The following is a 23,811-nucleotide window of genomic DNA, read 5'->3' as shown; positions in this document are numbered from 1 at the left end:
CTCTTTGTCACATTTAACTCACATTTTGTTTTATGGACTACCTTGGCTCATATGAATCATAGTTTATTCATTCTGCATCTCAGTTATGGTAAACATGATGTTTCATTGTATTACCAGATGCATTCCATGCACATTAAAGCGATTCTGCGTGGTTATGGGTGCATTTAGCATCGTGCCATTTCCGTGCCCAACACGCTTTGATATTTCTGGTCACTTGTTTTGTCTGTCTATTTGCAGCACAGTGCAGAAAACCTGTGAAAAAAATTTGAAAATAGAAACTGCTTTTCTCTTTTCTTAGAACAGAAAGTTGACAAACAAAATGAAACTCAGTAAGGTTGCCGACAAGAATCTTATTAGCTGAACAATATGATGAGCACAGCAAAAAAAAAAGGTCACTGAAGATGAACTGCTGTAGGTATATCTTTATGTGGTGAAACCCTTAAATGTCAGGATTATTAGTCAGTTATTAATCCTAATACTTAAAGTAATACAAATCATTTGATAACTACCATGAAACTAATATGTAAGTTTCATATCTATGACAGTCAGGATTTAAAGTGTGGGCCACATACAGTAGAGATTAAGAGGTTAATGTACAATGAATAAATATCATATTAGTCATGTTTTTATATATATGAAATTTCCTCCTGTTATTAATCTGGGTGAGTACAGTATTTATAAATAAGCACTGGAAATAATGATGAATACATTGACATTACATTTGGAAACAGTAACTCATAGGAAGGGATTGCAAACAGAGTTCAGAGAGGAAAGCAGTAGGTGGATGCACAATGAAAAGAGCGCACCATTGCAGATGTACTGAATGGTGAGGTCTTTGTTTCTGCCTTAAAGGAAAAAGCACATGCCTGTGGGTGCGTAAACCATAGGATTCTAAATCTGAAGCCCACCACCATGCTAGTCGAAATCTCCTTGATGTAAAAGACCACAATTGAGCTACACTGAAAACAGATTCAGTGACCTCAATAATTGCTCTGATGAACAATGAATAGCCACAGTAGAATTCATTCTGGATAGCACTTTATGATTGTGGGTATATAGAAGGGCTAAATCTCTTTTTGTTATGCTGAATGTATCTTGTTTCTGTGTCTTATGTCTTATCAATGTCTTGAGGTACCTATAATTAATTTGACCCTAGTTCTCTAGACCCTCTGATGTTTCAGGCCTCCCTGTAGTTAGCAGTAGGTTGATAGGCCTAATGAAATGCCATCTTTAGCATTATTAAGAACATAACTTTACATCTACGTCAAGTACCAAAAAGGTTTTTTTTTGGTGGTTTTGGTGACCATGTGTAGCGGGAAAGAGCAAAACTACATTGTGGTCATGTGTAAGGAACTATTTTAGCTCACTGGAACATCCCCAAAATTTAAAAAATCTAAAATTAAATGTAAATGAATGACCTTAAATGTGCCCCACATACAGTACAGACAATGTGGACTCCATGAATGTACTGTATACACTATATGCACTGTATATACGTAACTGACTTGGACTTTAGACAAAAAGCATTTTGGGAATAATCTTTGAGAGACCCTTTACATTAATCATGTTTATTTTATTAATACAAATTATTTAATATTCTATTCTGTCACTAACAAAGCGATAATAATACCTCTAAAACTTTACCAAATGTTTCAGTAGTGACTGTTTCAGTAGTAACAATTTTAGCTAATTTTAAGAAAATAACTAATTTAAAAAGGCTAGCCCGGACATGACTACCAAACACAGCTTTAAGCAGTTGGACACACATAAAATCATAATATTTTTCATTAAAACACAAAAAAATTTACTTACTTGCGAGAATATATATGTTTCGGTAGTGATAATTCTTAGTGTTACACACTGATTTTTAGACTTTGGGACACATTTACTTCAAACAATGGGATCTAACTCCTCACTATGTGACTGTGAGGGACAGGGATGCAGTCTCACTTCCTGCTCTAAAATGCAAGGGTGTGGCTAAAATACGGCACTGCCCATGGACTAAAACTCTGTGTTTCAGTAGTGACATGAAAACATGGGACAGCATTTTTTTGTAATTTTTTTGTATCATTTTTAAACTAAAATCATGATGCATCTAAATATTTCAACTTCAAATCAAAAAGATCTATAAGTATTATTTTTACAAGTTTTTTGTATGATTTTAATGATTTTTGAATGATGATCTAAATGAATGCCTTGGGTTTAAATCAATCCTACATATACATAGATATGTATAATCCTACACATAAAACTACATATAAAACATACAACATAATCTATGTACATAAATATAAGGATTATGTTGTAATTTATTATATTATATTTGCATTATCTGCTCCAGAGTGTCTATTCTATTATTAATTTTTCAGCATCGGAAAAAAAAGAGAACATATATTTTATAGGAAATTACACAGAAGCCTCAACAACTAAATAGAATCAGATTTTTCAGTATTTAGTGTGTCCACTATTTGCATTTATCACAGCTTCCATTCTTTTTGGCAGACGTGCATTCAGTTCTTCAAAGCAATCTGCAGGGATGTTTTTCACACCTCTAAAGTTCAGTCTTCGAAGTTGGTTGCATTTTCTGCTTCTTACATGATCCAAGTAATCCCAAAACACAAATTTTAATTTAGTCCATAATACCTTACTCCACATTGCAGATACCCAGTTTCTGTGTTCTAATGCAGATTTTCTTCTTTTTTCTGTTTTCTTTTCTCAGTAACAACTTTTTGATAGCTAGGCCTACACAACCTTTCACACTCATAGTGTTGTCTTCTCACAGTGGAAGGATGGACAGAAACCCCCGTGGATTTTTCAGATCTGATGCAAGAGTTGATTTTCTACTATATATCAAAGATGAAAGCTTCCTGTTTTCTTTATGTCTGTTTTGAATTCCAGTTTTGGAACCTTCAGATTTTTCACATATTTTCTTTTGATTTTCCATTTTCTTGTTTTGTATTATTACATATAATTTTCTCAGGAATATCTGCAGAAAAATACACAATAAATTTACTTAATGGCCATTTTGACTGGAAATGAAAAAAACTTTAATAGGTGGTCTCTGACTTTTGCACAGTATAAGTTACTATTAAGATATGTGGTAATAATTTGGGATCAAATGCTGATTGATATTTAATAAATTAAAGTACATAAATATATTTTAATCTTAAAATTTAAATTTGAAATTTGTAGTATTGCTCAATATTAGCTCCCTAAATTGTGTATTTTCACTAAATACAGAAGGAAAGGTTGACAGCTGTTACAAGTTAACTTTTGTCAGTGTTATTTTTTTAAGGAACCACAGACAGATGCCTATAAAGGTCACAGTAACATCTAACCACACATTATAACCACAAGTGTTATTTACATGCTTCTATCTGATAAGGTTTAATACTGCAAGTGGGGTTTGTTGATTAATGTTGGTGTCTTATGCACTGCAAGTGGGCCTGTAAGATCAAAAATGTGGCCTAAATACTGTTAAATAGTGTTTAGATAGCAAGCATGCATACTGTCAAGTCATCAAATTTGCAAATTGTCATCTTGTTTCACAACTTTCACTTTCTTTATCACCATCTGTTGTTTGAGGCAGTGCAGTCATTAGCAGAACAACCTATACCATTTATTTTCTTATATCATATTCTTTATATGACTTACGTAAAAAACAGCTCCATGTGATAAATAAGTGTGATTAACCTCATAGCTTGTAATGTTGTTTCCAAATTGACTTTGCTGACCTAATTTTTATGTCAGATGCAGCAAGCATGGTAACTGCCAACCAAGGGTTCTAGATGGGTTATTGTGGAGTTTCCTTTCTTGGCCTGCTGAAAAGCCCCTTATAGTAAACTTTGCGTAATACCATTACTTAGAGTAAAAATGAAACTTTAAATTTCGTATCACAGTCCCCCACCACCTGGGCCTGCCCAGATTGAAAACAGGCCTAACCAATCAACTGTGGACAGAATATTTCGTAAGTCATTTTTTTACATAATGAAATTTGATTTGTTTTCTATGAGGGCTGTCATTGTATTATAGCCAATCAAATCCTTAAGCCCTCCGCCAAGCTCTGCCTTCTTTTCCCAGCCCTGCTCCAATCACTGCACAGCAACTGTTGCTAATCACCGTTGCCTCAAACATTCAGGTCATTATCAGCGTACCAGTCTTTGAATTTGAAGCTCCAGCTGCAGTTAAAAGACATTTAAAAGTGAAATTCTGTCCCATTGAGGAGGTTTTCTACCCATGCAAAGCCAAAAAAAAGGTCAATATTGTCAGTTTGATTCAAATCTGGTACCTGTAGTGCTCCTTTACAATAAAGGCTGAAATAAGCTTTGTGAAAATGTCAAAGCAAATATGTAACATGTAAGTAGTCATCACAGATAAGAGTGTACCCCAAACATATTTCATGCCTGCCGTGGCAGCATATTTTGCCCTCAATGTTTAGGTTTAGGTTTTTAAGTTTGCTGTGTTGTTTTACCTTGTCGTTGTACATCTCAGCAGTCTGATTTTATCTCAGTAATGTTGTTTTCATTGGACAGATGTGCCTGTGGTGAGCAGATGCATGTTTTACAGCAATGGATGTTGGGTGTTTTTCCAACTAAACTCTAGCATACACCTTTGGAGAAGTGGCAGATTGGATGAAGCGCAGCTATAGCACATATGAACTCGAGTTTGAATTTATCTCAAGTTCAGGAGATGTTTACATTTTTATATACCAACTTAGTATATTTGTATAGTTTTAATAAAGCTTTTTCGAACCTCAAGTTTAATCATTTTACTGGATTTATCACATGAACAAACTCTTCTCAAACTCTGTTTTTGAGCTAACTGGCTTCATATTTGCAAGCTTTATATTTGAGTTGTCCATTCCACCTTAAATGGTGTAACAGTTAAAGGTACCAGAACTGCTGCACCATTTAGCTTCGTTTGGGAATTGACTGCCTTCTCAGTGCGAATTTCAAATCTTGACCGACTATAGCTTTTAGTGGTTTGGTACTAGGTATAAGTTAACCCCTTAAAATCCCAGACTTATTACATACTAAGGCTTATTATTCAGTAACTACAGGATCTTCAAAACTGGTTGAGCTATTCCTAGGTGATAGCAGTGTGTAATAAAACTTTGGTCCTGCTGGCAGGCCCTGGGCATGTACGGTGTTAATACAGTAATGGAGAGGTGATGAATGGCAGTACTGGAAATCGTTGACTGTTTTTTGAGTTTTTGGATGCTGTGTGTAACTAAGCCCATGACCACCTGTAGCCTCAGAGCCCAAGAGCACACACAAAAAAAGGAGTTTTAACTTTGTTAAAATTGGTCTTTTGGGCTTTACATTTTTAGTTATTTGAACTTCAGACAATAAGCTGATAGGGCATAAAATGCAGATCTGTATTATGTTAAGTTACTATTTGAAGTAGGTCAACATTTTAAGGCAACCTAGTATCTACTTTTCTTTCAAAGTTAAAACCCTGCTTTTTTATACAGTGCAGGTTAAATTACCCCTGAGTATCATAGATAATCACAGCTATGATATTATTTGTGATAACACACAGGCTTGAGTGTTGTATTGCTTTTATACAATAGTTCTGCAAAACAAAGAAAAAAAAGTCAAGCAAAGAACATTGTATTAAACATTGTCTTAAATGTGTTTTAATACAGGCAATTCTTTCTGCCAAAAAAGTAGTCACCTTCTGTGTTTCAGAAATAGTCATAACACTATGGAAATATTAGTTTCAGTCTAGCTGTTTCAGTACTTTCCTTCAGAGTTTAGTTTTGACTTTTTTGTTTTGTGCCATAACTGAAATACTGTACTTTATTATACAACACTTCCATGTCCCTAAAATTATTTCGGATCGTGGTTCTCCATACTTGAAATAAATTCGACATTAGAACCAAAGCAGCATCTTACAGTTGAGCTTTTATATCATATAGATGCAATACAGATGTATCTGGGGTTTTAGGATGCTAACATTCCCTAAACCTTATCAATTTTTGTAAAAAAATATTAACCTGAATTACAGTTGATTACAGATGCCAGATGAGCTGAATATCCATGCTTGCTTGGTCAACAGGCTCACAGCTCCCTCTGATGGCCAAATGCTGTCAGTGTCCAGAGATCATAGGAGGAAAACTCTGATAAGAGTGAACAGGAACAAAGCTTCTGGACCTGACAGCATAACATGCCAGCCTCTAATATGTCAATATGTCAACCTCACTGGCATCTTGAGCACATTCTTGGCCCCAGCTACTGTCTCACACCTGCATTAAGAAGACGCCGATTCTTCCAGTGCAAAGGGGATTTACAGATACAAATTTTGAAACATTTGAAAAATGATAAATGGATCTGAAAAGATACCCTAAAGAAATACAGTGACTGGATTAAAGATTATAGCCACAATGTTAAAGGTAAAACATTGCAGTTAGGCTATACTCACCAGTGACTTTCTTAGAAACATCTGTACACACGCTGAGTCATGCAGTTATCCAATCAGCCAATCATGTGGCAGCAACACAATTCATAAATGTTAACAACATCAGCATGAGGAAAACATGTCATTAAGTAGGCCTGTGCCCAGTGACAGTAAAAACACATGAACTAAGTGGCCACAAACCATGTATTTGACAAAGATTAAGACTAAACTCACATGGTAGCACTGTATTTTCTCCAACATCCATTTCGGTGTAAGGGACCGTTGGAAAATTAGAGGACAAAATGGTAAAGCAAAGGAAAAAAATACGGTTACCCATAAAAGAGGATTCTGTTAGTAGCACAGGCCTAGATCCAAGTGACTTTGACCATGACATTGTTGAGTGTTTTTAGAGATCTCTTGGGATTTTCACACACAACCATCTCAAAAGTTTATGTAGTAAAACTAAATAGTGTGTTGGCAGAAATGCCTGGCTGATGACAGAAGTGAGTGCAGATTGTCCAGACTTGTTTAAGCTGACATGAAGGCTATAGTCTCTTGAATCCTCACAACAGTGGTGGTCAGGAAAACATTTTTTATGGTAATAGTTCTGCTGATATTAGTTTGATATGCCATGTTAGAAATATGTAATCCGGTAATCCAACTTCATGAAAATAACCTCTAACCAACATAGTGAATGGCCCACTGTGGTTGTGTTTGAGCATGAGCAGGTGGGTAAGCATGAGTGAGACTACCGTCCTGTGGCTAAATGCCTGTGCTAAAAGATGCTCTAAACCCTGAGATCCTCCTCAAAGTTCTGCGATGTTTTTCCAACAACTGCAAACCCATCCGCTCTGATTAGTCCTAGTTTGTATCAGGGGAATATATAATAAGAGTACACATCAGTGATCTTCGCCAGAGGCAACGCTAAGGGCTCAGAGAGGGTAATGTACCAGCCTACATGAACTTATTTTGCTTTTAATGTAAGTCAGTGGAAGAGTTTTTTCTGAGTAATTTTGACTATTTCCTTTGGTCAATTCATCATGAACATCGTCCATAATGATTTTATGGCATTTTCAAATTATGAAATTATTATAAAAACCCAAAAAACGGCAAAAATGGAGATTCCGACAACAGCAACGTGTGTGTGTGTACATATATAATTTTTTTTTTGACAATTTAATTTATGTGTTCTTCAGCTTTTATTCACTGGGTTATTTTGCTAAGGACTTTTATTGTGGATGTTGGGGCTAGGACTGCTGAAGACATAAGGACATGTGTGTGTGCAGAGAGAGAGAGAGAGAGAGAGAGAGAGAGAGACATTAGTTGGATAGTGAACGAGCTGTTAGTAAAGTGAAAACTGCTTATGTACGGCATGGATGTTGCCAACAACAGCTGGAGAATAAAGCACCACGACTTATGTGAAAGCTGTGTGTCTTTTATTTGTGGTGAAAGCTACAGTATTAAAAAGACTCATAATCTTATTCAATAGTGTAATATATTGTATGTTATACTGGATGCTATTGTATCATATGAACAGGCAATTTTGAAAACAATGCAACAGAAAAAAACAGACGTGTGAAATAAACTGATATGTGTTGAAAAACACACAAGGATCTCTCATTTCTTAGAATCTAAATGCTTCAAAGTAAACTTTTTTTACTTTTCCTTTCTTTTTATACTTTTTTTAGTTCAGTGATTATATCTTGCTCCAAATGGCTCAATGCTTGTAAAAGTGTGGATGGATAAAACCACTGGACAGAAGTACATACATACAAATGAGCGGAGTTATTGGTATACGAATGAACTATAAATATTAGACTGTCTGTGGGCTGAATAGGTGGATCTTCTACATTAAGTGACAAAACACACCAGACTTTCTGACATTAGGCAGAACACTATATGTCCAAAGGAATTGAATGTATTCAGCCACAAGAGCATTAGTGGGGTCAGGTACAGATGTTGGAGTATTAGTTCTGGACCACAAACATCACTCCAATTCATAACGCATATTAAATGAACTTTTTCAGTAATTATGTAATGGTATTTTCTTCAGTATTACAACAAATAGTAATTATTCACAGTCATAGAACATTACAAAAGATTACTAGAAATACAAAGCTTGCTGTAATAGATTAGTTCTGCCAGTGGGGGGTGTAACGTACTTTAAATTATTATTCACTGGTTCTCTCAAATTAATATGTTTATGACTAAACTGTTTTGGTCTTGAAAGTTCATGAAAATCTGAAAGGTCATAAATCTCTCAGGTTTAAATAGACTTCTATTCAAATCAGTAAACACTCATGCTAAACACTGGGGAAGTGCCTCGGGATAGCTCTGTGTCTCCTGTTCTGCACAACAATGACACAATTATTCTCTTGTACAAGAGCAAAGGAAACTGAAGGTCATGCACAAATGGATCAGTCACCCAAATGCAAAAGCACTGAGCTAAATAACTTTCTTTGAAGGGACAAAGTCCAGTCTGACTTCACACCGCCCTTGTGCATGTCACGCTATTCTCTGAACGGGATTCAGTGATGTTCAATATGTAAGTACATGTAGTCATCTAAATCTACAAAGCAGAAAATCTAATAATGTATATGCAAAAAGCTGGTGGTGTGTTAACTGTGTGGTTACAAGAAGTGTCATAGCAATATAACAATGCTGTTTGTTTCCTGATTATTGGAACAGGAAAAGCAGGAAAGAGGAGGAAGGAAATGTGGGAATGGGAAGTTTCCTAACAGTCTAAAAAAAATTCATTGAATCTGATGATGCTGTGAGTAGGTGGCCTTATGCATGTTTGTAAAGAATTTTTTTTTATTCTTTGAAAATTATGCATTGAATTGACTAGCAGTGAGTGTGTGTATGTGTGTGTTGTGTGTGTGTGTGTGTGTGTGTGTGTTTGTGTGTGTGTGTGTGCATACTAGTAATGCATTTTCTAATGATCTTTACAGCACTGTGTGAAAGTCACAAAAATCGCTGAAAATGAATTGTAAAGCTATTTATCAGGGCAGTAAGCATTTATGAATAAATGCATTGGATTAAATACTAATAAATGACAGTACATTGTGATTGTGTGTGTGTTAGCCTAACCATTTCCAGATGGATGGAAGCTCAGTATTTACAGTTACTATCCAATACCTACAGTGCCATGCAGTCCATCATTCGTTTCATTTCCAGTCAATATGTGGCCTCAGTAACAAAATATGATATAAAGGTGTTCAGTATTTAATGTGTCTGCCCTTTGCCTTTATTACAGCTTTGTCTTTATTACAATTAATTTTGGGACACTTTCAGTTTTTCAAAGAAGTCTGCAGGAATATTTTTTTCATACCTCTAAAGTTCAGTTTTAGAAGTTGGTTGCATTTTCTGCTTCTTATGGTCCAAGTAATCCCAAACACATTCAGTGATGTTGAGGTCTGGACTCTAGGGTGATTAAGTCATTGTTCTCAGATCACAAGTAGCTTCTTTGTTTGATTTAAAGATTTTCTACATTTTTGTCTAGTTTCTTTTTTCAGTAACAGCTTCTAGACAGCTACACAACTTTCCAGACCCATAGCATCTTCTCACAGTGGAAGGATGGACAAAAACACCTGTGGATTTTTTTCAGATCTGAAGCAAAATCCCCCTCTCATGAAAGATGATGCCTTAAGTACCATTGATACTGATAAAAGCTTTAAGCTGTTTATCTGATGCCGTCAGTTTTGGTACAGTACTGTGCATTCTGTGACTAGTATGTGTGTGTGTGTGTGTGTGTGTGTGTGTGTGTGTGTGTGTGTGTGTCCACTTATTATGCTGGTCTCAGTCCCATGGGGGACATGTGCTGTTGTGATAATTATATACTAAAGTGTTGTCAGACTTACAGACTTACGGTAGCTTATGAATAACACTTACAACACCCTGTTTTCTCAAGCATTTTTTAACAAAGTTATACTTGACACCAATCAAATACTGCAAATATTAAATGATATTAAATGTGCTTAAAAAAGAAAGAATAAACCAAACACTTAGTTAAAGTGCATTATGAGTGATGAACCTTTAAGGCCTTCTAGGTTCAGTCATGTTTTGATTTACAATGGGTGGGACCGATTTTGTCAGGAAAAAAAATACACTCTAGGCCTTTTGGAGGTCCTAGATTTGTCAGTGACTAGGAACATAAGTGATAGCCTGACCACTTTCAGTCAGAGGGAAAACAGCAGCGGCAGTGTCAGGGCTCTGAAGGAGTCATTGAGAATCTGCTACAAGGTGAATTACAGGTTATTATAAAATTTCCAAGTTTAATTAAGAACAGCCAAAAAATGTTCATGTGAATCGCTGTTGGCTTAGTGCTAATGTACTACTAAAATACCATAAGAGTACTAGCATAAATGAGCATTCTCGTAGAGGTGTTTTTGACAGAGGTTTCACGTTTATGGCCTGAAATTAAGGCCTAACTCTAACACTCACAGTTCACCACTTATGTGTATTTATATTAAGAAGCGTCACCTTGTCAATACTGTGCTCACACATATAGTCGCTGTCAGGAAATAAACCCTGCATTTTTTTGCTTTATTTTTTTTTTAACACGTTTTTACATTTTTAAAATCCCAGTTGCCCTTGTTGTTATACTGGTGTTATACTGTGCGTACTTCAATATTTATTGCCAAAAAAATAAACCAACATATTATTTAAAGCAACAGAACTGTTTTTATAAAAAAACACATTGTGAATATTCCTTAATAAAATGATGACACTTAACAAACTCAACAAACACCTCAATATCAGTATTCAATAAAGACACAAATACATACCAACACAAAAATGAAATTAATCACATAAGATTTAAAATCATAACATTGACAATCAGAGAATCATTTGTCATGTGTACATAGCTTTCAGGGGTTCATTTGAATTCTTCATTGTATCTCTACCCTAATCTTAACACGGACAAACTCCCCAGTCGTACCTGATTACAGTTTATCACAATTTATATTAGCTGCGTATAAAACCTCTGCTTTTAGCACACACACTCATAACAGAAGGAATAGCTGTCCGGTCAGCTTGCCCTGGCTACTGACCTCAGAGCTCTGGGTGGCTGCCATGAAGTTTGAGGTTTTGGTCTGCGGCCAATATTCTGCTACCATCTTCAGTCACAAACACATTCAGCCCACTCGCGCACACACACATACACACACACACACACACACACACACACACACACACTGTCACATACACTTCAAGAGTATCATGATTAAAAGGTTATAATGCGAAATGCAGGAAATGCTCTTGTATACTGTAAAAACCCTCCATCCCCTATGATTTCATAAGGCTCTTAGTTTAATGTGACTCCTGGGCTTTATGGATCAGAGGCTCGTTTCTGACAGTATTAGCGTTTACACTGACCCCAGCTCTTTTTGCATTATGAGTTGCCATATTTTTGTGTTTCGATGTAAGCAGACTTTCTTCTGGTTTCTCAGCGTCACCCTGAAAACATACAACAAATGCAGATTTTCAGTTTAATCTGAACCACAGCAGTAATGCGGTGCACAAAGCTCTTGGTGGCCTTAAGTGACATCTTACTTGGGGGGCCCCCTACCTACATCAACCATATTATTTTCTTTGCAGTTACTAAAAAGTATCAACATTTCATTCATTATGGTCAGAAAAAAACTTAAAAATGTAAGCACAATAAAATTGTATACATTTCTTGTGGTGTCCTGCAAGGTTCAATTTTATGTCCGCTGTTTTTCTCTTTATATGTTATTTCTAGGTAATTTCATGAAAAAGATACATTTTCTTAGCTGTGCTCAAAATATATCAAATTAAAATATAATTTTAATTTTATCTATGTGATGTTTCATTTTATTTTCAGTAATACTCTGAATGTATTTCATTTAGTTTTATTGTTATAACTGAACTTTATCATCAGTCTGTAAACCAATTTCTACCAATTGCTATCTCTCTGAAAAATGCCCTGTGAGTAATATGTCTTCTTGTTCTTTTTACTTTTATCATTAATTAAATAACTATATAAAGGAGAAACTAGATAAAGTGTATACAAATCATGTGCATGACTGAAGTCATCAGTGATGTCTTTTTAACATATTCACTTGTGGTACCACATGTAGCATGAAATGGTCCTGGATTTATATTTGGACGGACTTACACAATCTCAGTGTTGCGACAGTATGCACTGGGACGATGAACTTTCCAGTCCTTGATGTTCCGGGGATTGACTTTATGGGCAGTCGTACAGAGGCAACGCTGTCGACCGTCCAGTCGGAATGCTGCATCATAGAGAGAGATTTCATTATTCAACAGACAAAAACATCAAAAAACATATCGAAATAATAAAAAGACAGATTTGCCATCGGACATTATTCTGCATTTGTGTCCACCATAGACTTTTAAAAATATAGGTACCAAAAAATAGGATTGAAGAACCACTTTCGGTTCCCTGAAAAAGGTTTTCTAGATCTACACGTCCAAAGAACCTTTTAGGAATTTTTTAAGGGTATAGAGAACCTTTACATTATGTAGAAGTCCTTTAAACTTTAAAAAGGTTCTTCATGCTTGCACATCTCATTTTTAAAAAGGGTACAAATGAAAGATTCCTCAGGGAAGCAAAAGTGGTTCTTCTATGGAATCACGCCAATAACATTTTTGCCATTGTTTCGTTCCAGAATGTCCATTAGAAAAGTTTTTTATCCATTTCCAGTGTCTTATTAATTATAAGCACAATTTCATTATATTAAGTTAAACTGGAACGGGTGAATAACAAATGGATTGAACTTTGAACGGTGGCTACATGCCAAATGATACAAAGCTCATTAGCTAAAACTGAACTGGTACAATACATCAGCAAAATATGATTTACTATGTAAGCATCTGTCAGAGCTGTCAGCCCCTACACTTGGTCTGCCTCAGTCAAAGCTAATAAACAATCCCCACATACCTGTGCAAACTGTTGCACACACCAGAGATACGAGGAGCAGAAGGAGGATGGGTCGGCTCATGGTTGAGTCTTCAGCTGCTTGTCTGCTCTCTAGCAAAGGATGTGATGGACTGGCTGAAACAGAAACCAAAGGAATGAATTTATAGAGCTCTTTTGGGGATGCCCACACAGGGGGATTTTCCAGTGTCTCGAGGCTAATGGAAAAATATGACTGCTGATGCAATGGTGACATAATGAAATGGATAGTGATGATGAGTACGTTTGGAATTCCGTCACACTCTCACTAGGATGACAACACACAAACTTTTGAAAAACTCATAGGATGGTCTAAATAAGATATGTTACAATAATTATTTTTTGTTTTATTTTGTAATAAGTTGGAACAAAAAAAGACAAACAAGAACCGTAGTGGCACTTTTAAAGGATACTATCAGAAAACAGAGTACAAATGATTGAATTCAGCATTTCTCATACTAAACTGCACTGAGTCCAATTGAATAGACCTACTTGTGCTCTTTTTGTAAGGGAGTGTGAAGTTGATCAGTGTTCTTTGTGTTGTCTGTTATATACTCAGAAAAGAATCTTGTGACATATTGTGTCGGAGTTATCATGATAATAATGGATATTGTCAGTCTTATGGAAAGTGAAAGTAAATGTGGTACAGCAGATTTTCCTGATCATGGTTTACCATTCAGGCGGCAGTGGGTAGCGCTGTCGCCTCACAGCAAGAATGGCCTGGGTTCGATTCCCGGCCGGGCGACCAGGGTCATTTCTGTGTGGAGTTTGCTTGTTCTCCCTGTGTCTGCGTGGGTTTCCTCCGGGTACTCCGGTTTCCTCCCACAGTCCAAAAACATGCAGTCAGGCCAATTGGACGTGCTAAATTGCCCCTAGGTGTGAGTGAGTGTGTGAATGTGTATGTCTGTCTGTCTGCCCTGCGATGGACTGGCGACCTGTCCAGGGTGTATCCTGCCTTCCGCCCGATGACAGCTGGGATAGGCTCCAGCACCCCACCGCGACCCAGAAGGATAAGTGATTTAGATGATGGATGGATGGATGGGTTTACCGTTCATGTAATTGAATCTGCATCTGTGCACTGTTTTTTTTTTTTAATTGGCAGACCTGCTCCTGCTAACTTCTGCTATACTGTGGCCTGCGTTCTCCATCTGCTGCCACAGCACGTCTCTATGGGCCCTGTGGTAGGACCTGAGTGCACTCAGAAGGGACTTTGGGGCACATTCATTCTTTTAATGCTTTTTTTTCTCCCCTTTAGTTTCTCATTCTTTTTTGCAGATCTGTTTTAATAAGAAGAGGCCATCTTAAAAACTACAGCTTAGGTTTGAGACTGTACACGACACATTGTACATGTGATTTACTGTACCTTACTTTGCATGCTTTTTTATTCTGTTAGGAATCCAGTAGGTCTAATAGCCAGCCTTCATACGAACCTTGGCCCATGTTTAAATCAGCTACTGCTGGGTAAGTGGAGATATCACAGAATCACTGCAAAAGAGCCTTCTATTCTGATTTGTCCTTTTTTTTATAAAGGTGGCAAACAGGATACCCTTTAAATCTCGAACTTCAGTCTCTGATATAACCTATTAGGAAACAAAGCTATCGCAGACATTAAACATTCCTTTACTTAGCTATGTTAGCCTCATAGCTGCAAAACTAAAAGACCAGATTTGAGACACCAGACATGTCTTAATTGATCAAATACACTTTTAAAAAATGATTCTTCAAGGGTTCTTTAGTAGGCAACAGTACTAGATACAACCATGGACACTCAAAAATTCATTTGAATGCATAAATGGTTCTTTGCATGGTCACTTGGTTATTCTCTATGATGAAAACACTCTGAAAATGGTTTGATTTACATTCTTAAAAAATGTTTTTTCAAGGGTTCATTAGCTAAGAGTGTCCATTTGCCAAGAAGAACAATTGGTCAGTTATTTTTAGCTATGAGTGAATATACTCAAAGCTAAGACATTCCACTGAACAATGGTGTGATTTTTTTTTATCCGTAACAATGGTAATGCAGCAAAATATTCCAAATTGATCTGACGAAACAGTGGATGATCTCTGCATCTGTAGCACATGATCCAGGATGATGTCACTCAGGAAAGGAAAGGGCAGTCTTAAGCAAGAGCTGGGCCAAAGAAAGCAATTTGCATACTGAAAAAAATCCCCTCCATTGAAGATTACGCTGTCAGTTTCCCCTCATTCTTTTAGAAAACCTGTTAAACCAGCTGCAGGCTATAGAAAACTTAAAACAGTTTAAGAGTTTGCCTGCATTGCATCAATGTGACTAGCGCTGGGCTAAATAAATCATTTACTTCTACCCAGCAGTGGTCAGACTAGCCCCTTTTGGTGTTACGCAACAACATTCTTTTTAAATTTTAATAGTGCTGATAAGAAAGTAAGCTGTTTATTTGTTTATTAATTGTTTAGAGTAGTTAAAAATGAATATTAAAACTAAATAAATCGTTTTTTGCTCCAATCCAACTCACAACACATAAGGATGACAGAAAAATGTGATGTATTGTGCAAAATGTCATATGACCACTGAGAATCCCCCACTGTGATTAAAAAAAAATAATCATGGATGTAGAGGCTGATAAATACAGATACAGATTTTTATCTTACAGCTTTTAATATTAGCTATCTGGACTCGTTCAGTATTAGCCATTTACCGTGAAAAAAAAACAGCCCACCTCTGTTTATCTGCCTCAAAGCACTTGTAGTTTGTCAAAGGTTCCTCCTGCCTTTAAGAGACATCAGCTGAAGGGGGGTTTCCTAGTCTTTAAACCAGAACATCAGAAAAAACATTGGAAATAATGGAAAAATCGTGTTGTGTGTGAAGCTATTGTGTCAAATGTACCCAAAGTCCTTCTTGACTGTCATTCCAGTTCATTCAACAAAGTTTAGCCATAGTAGTCCCAAAATGTACAAAATTGGATTGTACTATTCAGTTATTAATCTTTAGGTTAATTATTCATTAACTACTATGAAGCTAATGTGTTAGCTGTGTATTTTAAGGAATGAGGAACTGAAGTGTGGACTCACATACAGACCTTTTCAGTTTAAAGGTGTAATTTGTAAGACTTTTAGTTTAAAACATTCCAAAATTAACTAAAATTATTAACAGAATGCAAAGAAAGTTTTGACGTCATGTATCCTGTTGCGGAGATATCTACTGAAGTTTGCCTGCTAACTAGTTAGCCCCAGGCCTTGCTGTCTTGTTGTACCACAAGAGGCGATAGTGAGTCACTGTGGCATCGAGTCTGCCATCAGTCCAACATGAGAGGATGAAGAAGTAGCACTGTCCCGATGGCGTATTCTAACCAATGGCGTATTCTAACCAATGATGTTGACGGTACCCCTCCAGTTAGATTAAGGGCAGGTAGTCAGTGAAAGGAACAGTAAATGTGACGATGGCTGAAGCTCTTGGCAAGCGACGATTATCACCACCACATCCCCCTCTTGGCAAGAAACTACATTCAGCAGCAAATAAAAGAACCAATATAAATAGAAGTAAAACAAGAGTTGACATTTTTATTGCTTTCCACAGCTCTTGGTGATGAAAGGGATGAAATTTGATGTGGAACACGCAACGTTTCTTCTAGACTCGTAAGGAGTGAAGATGGAGGACATGACTGGCATTTCCCTGTTTCTTACGATAGGCATGGACACCACAACTTTCTGGTGATGTGTTGCCCTCTATTGTTTGGAGTATGAATTCCACAAGTTGTGTCATCTTACAAATTGCTCCTTTAAAGAGTTAAATATCGTTGCAGGTAGACATTTTTTCCTCATTGTTGAACTCACAGTTCCTCCAGTCACTCAAGAAACTCAAGAGTCTTACTTCTTGCCTGTTATTCAAGTTCATTCAACAAAGTTTGGCCAAAGTGGTGCCAAATTCTAGAAGAACAATGCGTTTATAGGTGAAATGACCTCTTTATGTTGATCTGAGGTCAACTTTGTGATTTCTTATCTAATGATTAAGGTTAGAATCTGGGCTGGGGAAGCTGGATCTGTGTAGCCTGTCTTGAAGAACCCTCAGTTTTTCTTGGCTCAGTTCTTGTTCTTGAATGTGCAGTGTAAACACCTTGTAAAATAAAAGCTTCTTCAATAAACAATACAACAAAATGTGCAATTAGTGCATGACCATGATTATATGGCAGAAAAAAATAACATCTAGTGTGGCAAACATTTAGAGGTCACACAAAACAAAAAAAAGTGTATTTTGAGATTTCATCACAGGATCACTTTCTGTTCCAATATCTTAAATAAATAACTCAGAGTTAGTGTGATTGTACCAATGCAGCACTTCAGTCTTATCTTCAAGGAATGTAGATGTAGATTAATGTAGCAGGCTTCATACTTTCACTCTTAATTGAGTAAGATTCTGACACAAAACTGGCAACACTGTTGTAATGCATTCATAAGGCATTATAAACATGGCTATAATTATATAAATAAATGAATTATACTTTATAGCCATGTTTATTATGCATTATGAATTGCTAGCATAATCCATTATACGTAGTGTTAATAACATGTTATAATGTCAGTGCCATTTAGGCCATGGCATTTCCAGTATTTTATTTATTACCACAGGTGTTATTAGAGCTGGTTGGAGCTTCAGTCCCAAATATTCAGATGCCAGCCCCAAACAAGTTGTCCGAAACAGCGTTATTACTAAAATGCGCTTTCCTTAACCAGCACACTCACTTTAAAAATGCCATTACATTACAGCAAACCAAGTACCCATCAGGCCCCTCCTTTGAAACCCCCTCTGGCATTGCACCGCTGTTGAGCGAAGGCATGGAGAGTGAGAGGCAGGTTAGTAGAATGCTATCATTGTAATTTGTTCCCTCACTGGTTCTAACATTAACCTCTATAAACATTCACTTTGTAAGTAGTCTTTGTTTGTCAAATTATCATCACTAAAGTAATGCTAATTTCTACTAGCGTTCTATTGGGTATGCAGTGTTAAGTTAGCACCAAGCTAACAGTGGTGTACCTTGACTTTCCCACTTTGGATAAAATGCTACTGATGGCACCACAAGTTTAGACCAGACATTTAAAGCTTGTGATGTTCTTTACTTTGTATGTTGCAGTGTTTCAGTGAATCCTTCAGTAAATACTTCAACTTGAAGTCTCACTCATAATATTAGAGGAGCCTTTAATACATTATACCTCACTTTACTTAGAGCTGACAAGTGCAACTTGTCATTATTGAAATAGGCATACAGTTCTATGAAAATGAAACTTGTATTGGTATGGAATGTGGAAAGGTTCTTCACACTCTCATTTACAAAAATAATTCTTTAAAGAAGGTTCTTTAGGGAACCAAATGTGGTTCTTATGGCAACACTCTGAAGTGCACTCGTTTAGGCACCTTTATTTTTAAGAATGTAGATCAAAATAGTGTAATTATAACAAGCTATACCAGGTTTATAAGCCATTGATTTTATCAAAGAGTAGCAGTACTTGAGAAGAATGAGATAATTAACTTTATAAATGCAAAATCAAATGTAGTTTGATGATTTGTTAAATATTGTGAATTGCATCAGTCAATACCACAGTAACTCTGGGTAACACTTTCTATGAAGCCCGTATGTATAAGTCATTATAATTGTGGTTATAACTCTTTGTAACTTGGTAATAATGCTTTATAAGCATACTTATAAACTCCAATAATGCCTCATAAGGCTCTAATAATGAGCTATAATTAATTCTTTTATAACCTATAAACATGTAGTTACACAAATGTCACTATTCATTATAATGCCTTTTAAATGGATTATGACCAGTACATAATTATACAGCACTTATAATACATATTAGTAATTATAACCACATTATAAATGTTTACAACACCATCACTGAGTGCTTCAAGTAAAGTGATAGATATTTTGTTATTCTTTATTATAAATAAATTATAAGGTACTATAAACATAATGGGCGGTGCGGTAGCACTGTCGCCTCACAGCAAGAATGGCCTGGGTTCGATTCCCGGCTGGGCGACCAGGGTCATTTCTGTGTAGAGTTTGCTTGTTCTCCCCGTGTCTGCGTGGGTTTCCTCCGGGTACTCCGGTTTCCTCCCACAGTCCAAAAACACGCAGTTAAGCTAATTGGACATGCTAAATTGCCCCTAGGTGTGAGTGAGTGTGCGAATGTGTTTGTCTGTCTGCCCTGTGATGGACTGGCGACCTGTCCAGGGTGTATCCTGCCTTCCGCCCAATGACAGCTGGGATAGGCTCCAGCACCCCACCGCGACCCAGAAGGATAAGCGGTTTAGATGATGTATGTATGTATGTATGTATAAACATAATTTTTGTAATGTGAGGTGAAACATTTAATTTCCAACTAATTATAAAAGCACAGACACATCATTGCAATTTAAAAACTTTAATCTCCAAATTCCTCAAATTTTTTTGTACATTAAAAACAACTGTTTGTCTCTCAATGTCCACACACAGAACACAGCAATATAGAAGTGACGCCTAATTAACCTTGCACTCAGGCAGCTCTCCCAGATGATCACATATTTAACATTCAAATGTAGAAACAGCTCAGTTCACTTAATACATATTTAGGCACACTCATGTGCATTGTATTTTCTGATATCATGAATGATGTGCCCCAGAACACCATGCTTGTGTTTTTTAGCCAACCAGTACTCCCATTCTATAACTCTTAGATGTTCTTTTAAGAGCTTTGTGGAACGATTTCCTCGATGGCGCCAAATATCAACCTTAAAAGTCTGCCATGCTCTCTAAATGCTGTGTGTTTGCTCTTGTATGAGGATCAACAAAGTGCCTTTTATGGCATACTGTGTGATGGTTGTAGCCTTTTTCTGTTAGAGCTCTCCTATAGGCTTTCCATTCATCTGTCACAATGCTTGTGCCTCTTCAAACATGACGAAGTATGGTGGGGATAAGGCTGTTTCTAGAGCGGTCTCTAACAATCTTGAGTATTGGTCTTCTGGTGGTCCAGTGAACTTCTAGGATACCAAAGACCCATTTTTTGGATCTCCGCCATGCAGATCCAATTCTGCCTCGATTGTACTGTGCAAAAACAATTGCAACAGTTTGTTCATACTGTTCATATGGCATACATTATAAAATTACACAAAACATTATGAAATGATGATACAAGAAAATTACTCCTACAGTTCTCTAAGGAAGAAAACATATACATTCAAGTAACAAGTAACACTTCACTAAATATTTCATCCCAATCCTCCTTTTCTGAAAAAAGGACAATATTTGACCTAGATGTAAAATAAAATATTAAACCTTGTCAAATAAAGTCTGTTGCAAGAGTGCATAGTTTTGTTTCTCACATTTTACCTCATTTATTTGCAATTGTGCAAATATCAGTACCAATAGTGTCCCCTTGTGTAGAATGTTAGTGTTAATGTGAGTCAGTGTGTTAGTAAGTTAATAATTTTATTTGTTTGTGAATGAGTGATATAGTGAGTGAGTTAGTAAATAAGTTAGTGCACTAGTGAATAAATTAATGAATTGGTGAATCAGTTAGTAACTAAATGAGTTTGTGAGTGGGTTCATGAGTAGGTTAGTGCGTTAGTCAATGAGTGAGTGGGTGAGTTCATTTTAGTGAAATATAAATGGCAAATTTCTTAATATTGTCTGAGCTTGTGGTATTCAAAGACACTTATTTTCGTTTATGTGAAAACTTGCTTTCATCCAGCACCACAAATGAGTGCCGTCCACCAACTTGCATTGCACCTTGCTTGCAGATTTTGCTGATAGCATACCTGCAGACCTAAAAGGACAGAGAAATAAGCTTGACACCCTTTAAACAGACATAACTAAACTATTTTATGTACAAACCCTCTGAGCCTTGTGAATAAGAGATACCTTCAGCTTTTCTGTTAACCTAAACTGATCAGGGAATAATTTGGCCCAACAAAAAAGCCAGTGAAAATGTTATTGATCATACTCATTGATCATTCTCTAGCATTCAAAGAGCAACTGATATTTGATTTAGGACTGTATCATTATCATTGGTTTTCTTGCAATTTGCAGGTATTCTCAAGGTGTCAGTGTGCGCACTGATATTTCCCAAATATGTAAAGTTTGTAATAAGTGTATGCAGTTCATACCAGACAGACTACTTATACATACTTTTCTCATGTCTGATGCCATTTTTGAGAGGGCTCTGCTGCTGGCAGCAACACCATAATCTATGAGGTCAATCTGCCACATTCTAAGACCTTGAGAATACCTGCACATTGAAAGAAAACCAATGATAATTTGTTCAGCTGTTAACAATGCCTAAGACCAATATTTGTTGGTAACTGGTTTCAGATTGTCTAAGTTGGTCTTTGATGGTCATTAGCTTCTTGCTGGTCTAATATGGTCAAGGTGGTTGACTGGCTGGATTTCCAGCTGTACTAGACAAAAACATACCCTATGCTGGTCTACTGGTTAAACTGGTAGTCCAGCTTAGTTAAGCTGGACATGCTGGTAGAGCAGCTAAACCACCAAACCCAAATGAAAACATGCTTGATGCTGGTAAATCAGCTAAGCCAGTGTATCGGCTTGACCAGTTTAACTATTTTGATCAGAAGGATATCATCAAATTAAATTGTTTTAGCAAAATTTGCACACACCTGTAAATGAACTCCAGATGATTTTGCAGACTTCTGTGACCTGTAAAAATGGTTCCTTTGCGAATGGACACTGTTTCGCCTCGAAAGTATGAAATATCAAATTGTGAAGGTCTGCTTGCCTGCAAGTGAAAGTTTACTGTGTGTGTAGCACGAAGCCGTGTTCAGTTAGAAAATCTCTGCTGAACGCTCACAACGTTCGTCTGGAGGCATTTGCATCAAATTTTATGAGGTATTATCTCGCCCAACTGGGCTCGCATGGTCGTGTCAGCATTTGTAATCGTTTTTGCGTTCTTAGCAACGGGGATCTAAAGATCTGTAAAAACGCTGTTGTGGATGAGGATTTTTTGAAAACGAAGAAAAAAAAATTAGTTTTTAAAGATTTTCGGATATGTATGTACAAGGTCAAAGAAACAACCAAACAGGACACTGCTGACACATAATGTACAATCCAAAAAAACAAAAACAAAAAAAACCCCAAAAACAAGCAAAAAACAAAACAAAAAAAAAAAAACAAGAAGTTATAAACCTTTCCCTAGCATTCAAAATATTTTCTCATTAAAAAAAGTAGCAAGTAACATAGAAATATACAAAACCTACAAGTCAGGACAATATTAATAGAACAATTCCCTTTATTCTTCGGAAGAAATAGTAAATTAATAAAAATAGATAAATAATAATAATACATGCACATATACAGACATATCTTTGTGTTATACTTACCACTGATATCTATCATGTCGAGCAGTTTTCATCAGTTGCATCTCCTGGTTACATCTGCAATGTTTTCGACATTCCAAAAGGCCTCTTTTTTTGCATCCAGAGTACAACTTTTCTTTTGAGATCCAGGGTGTTTTCTGCACGCAGCAGACTGGTAAGTTCTTTTTTTTTTATCCATGTCATTTTTATCTAGCTGTTCATACAGAGTCTGTTAGTAAGTGCCACCGCATCGCGGACTGGGATTTATTTGTATTGTTGCTACAGCCTCCAGTATACGAAAAGCCCCTGGATCTGTCACCGCATCTCAGTCTCAAAACATAGGTAGGTTGTAAGCAAGGCGCAACTATTTTGTTATCCGATTTATATTATTCTTCTTCTCTTTTATTCTTATTTTTCTGCCGTTTCTTTGCTGCGTAACTAGTCCCACAGCTTTCGAGATATCGACACCGTTCCAACCCCAGATTGTCCGGCCTGATTGTGTGATGCGTGCTTGCATACAGCTTTTTGATCGGACGCACGGATTCCGTGTAGCAAGGGAATTTTGCGGAATTTTTTCCCATAGAGAATGAATGGGATGAACATTTGCATGTCAATCAAAGGTACTTCTGCTTGCCCGATCGACACAGTTTTTCATACACTATCTCAGGGCAGGCCCCCGAGCATGAATCCACTGTCGTTCTGACCCGTTTGTTTCTCTCATAGACTTACATTGAGCGGACTGTTGGCAGCATGCCAGACATGATGTCACAATGGGCCCTTAACTCACACACCCATACAAACTCACGCACAGAGCCGAATGTCTCACATGCTCACAGCCTAATGCTCAGCAGTGTCAGCACACATAATGATTTTTTTAAGGTGGAACTGCTTTTAAGGTGGAATTGCACTTAGCTAGCACAAGAACTAATCCACTGCCATACTGACCCGCACTCCTCTTTGTGTCATTTTTTCATCCCTCGTTCCTCTCATTGAGGCCCATTAATTTTCACCACCACTCAAACTCTATTATTTCTTTGCCCAACACCCACCGAAATGCAAGTACTCACTCAGGGCAACACTCCTAGCTCTTATCCACAGCCATACTGACCCGCACTCCTCTCTTTGTCGTTTTTTCATCCCT

The 23,811-nt window shown here is 36.8% G+C and overlaps 1 protein-coding gene across 1 annotated transcript; it reads right to left on the bottom strand.

The window, feature by feature from the left end:
- Positions 1-10,930: 10,930 nt before the first annotated feature.
- LOC118827410 (platelet basic protein) lies at positions 10,931-13,435 on the bottom strand. Its single transcript, XM_036598763.1, has 3 exons — positions 13,331-13,435; positions 12,542-12,662; positions 10,931-11,859 (listed from the first exon to the last, which is right to left on the bottom strand). Exons 1-3 carry the CDS (start codon positions 13,389-13,391, stop codon positions 11,769-11,771), a joined length of 273 nt encoding a protein of 90 aa, XP_036454656.1. The 5' UTR covers positions 13,392-13,435; the 3' UTR covers positions 10,931-11,768.
- Between the last annotated feature and the right edge of the window lie 10,376 nt (positions 13,436-23,811).

Source organism: Colossoma macropomum, unplaced genomic scaffold (genome assembly GCF_904425465.1).
Source record: "Colossoma macropomum unplaced genomic scaffold, Colossoma_macropomum, whole genome shotgun sequence".
In the NCBI taxonomy this organism is placed as follows: Eukaryota; Metazoa; Chordata; class Actinopteri; order Characiformes; family Serrasalmidae; genus Colossoma; species Colossoma macropomum.
This window is presented reverse-complemented; position numbering and strand designations above follow the sequence as displayed.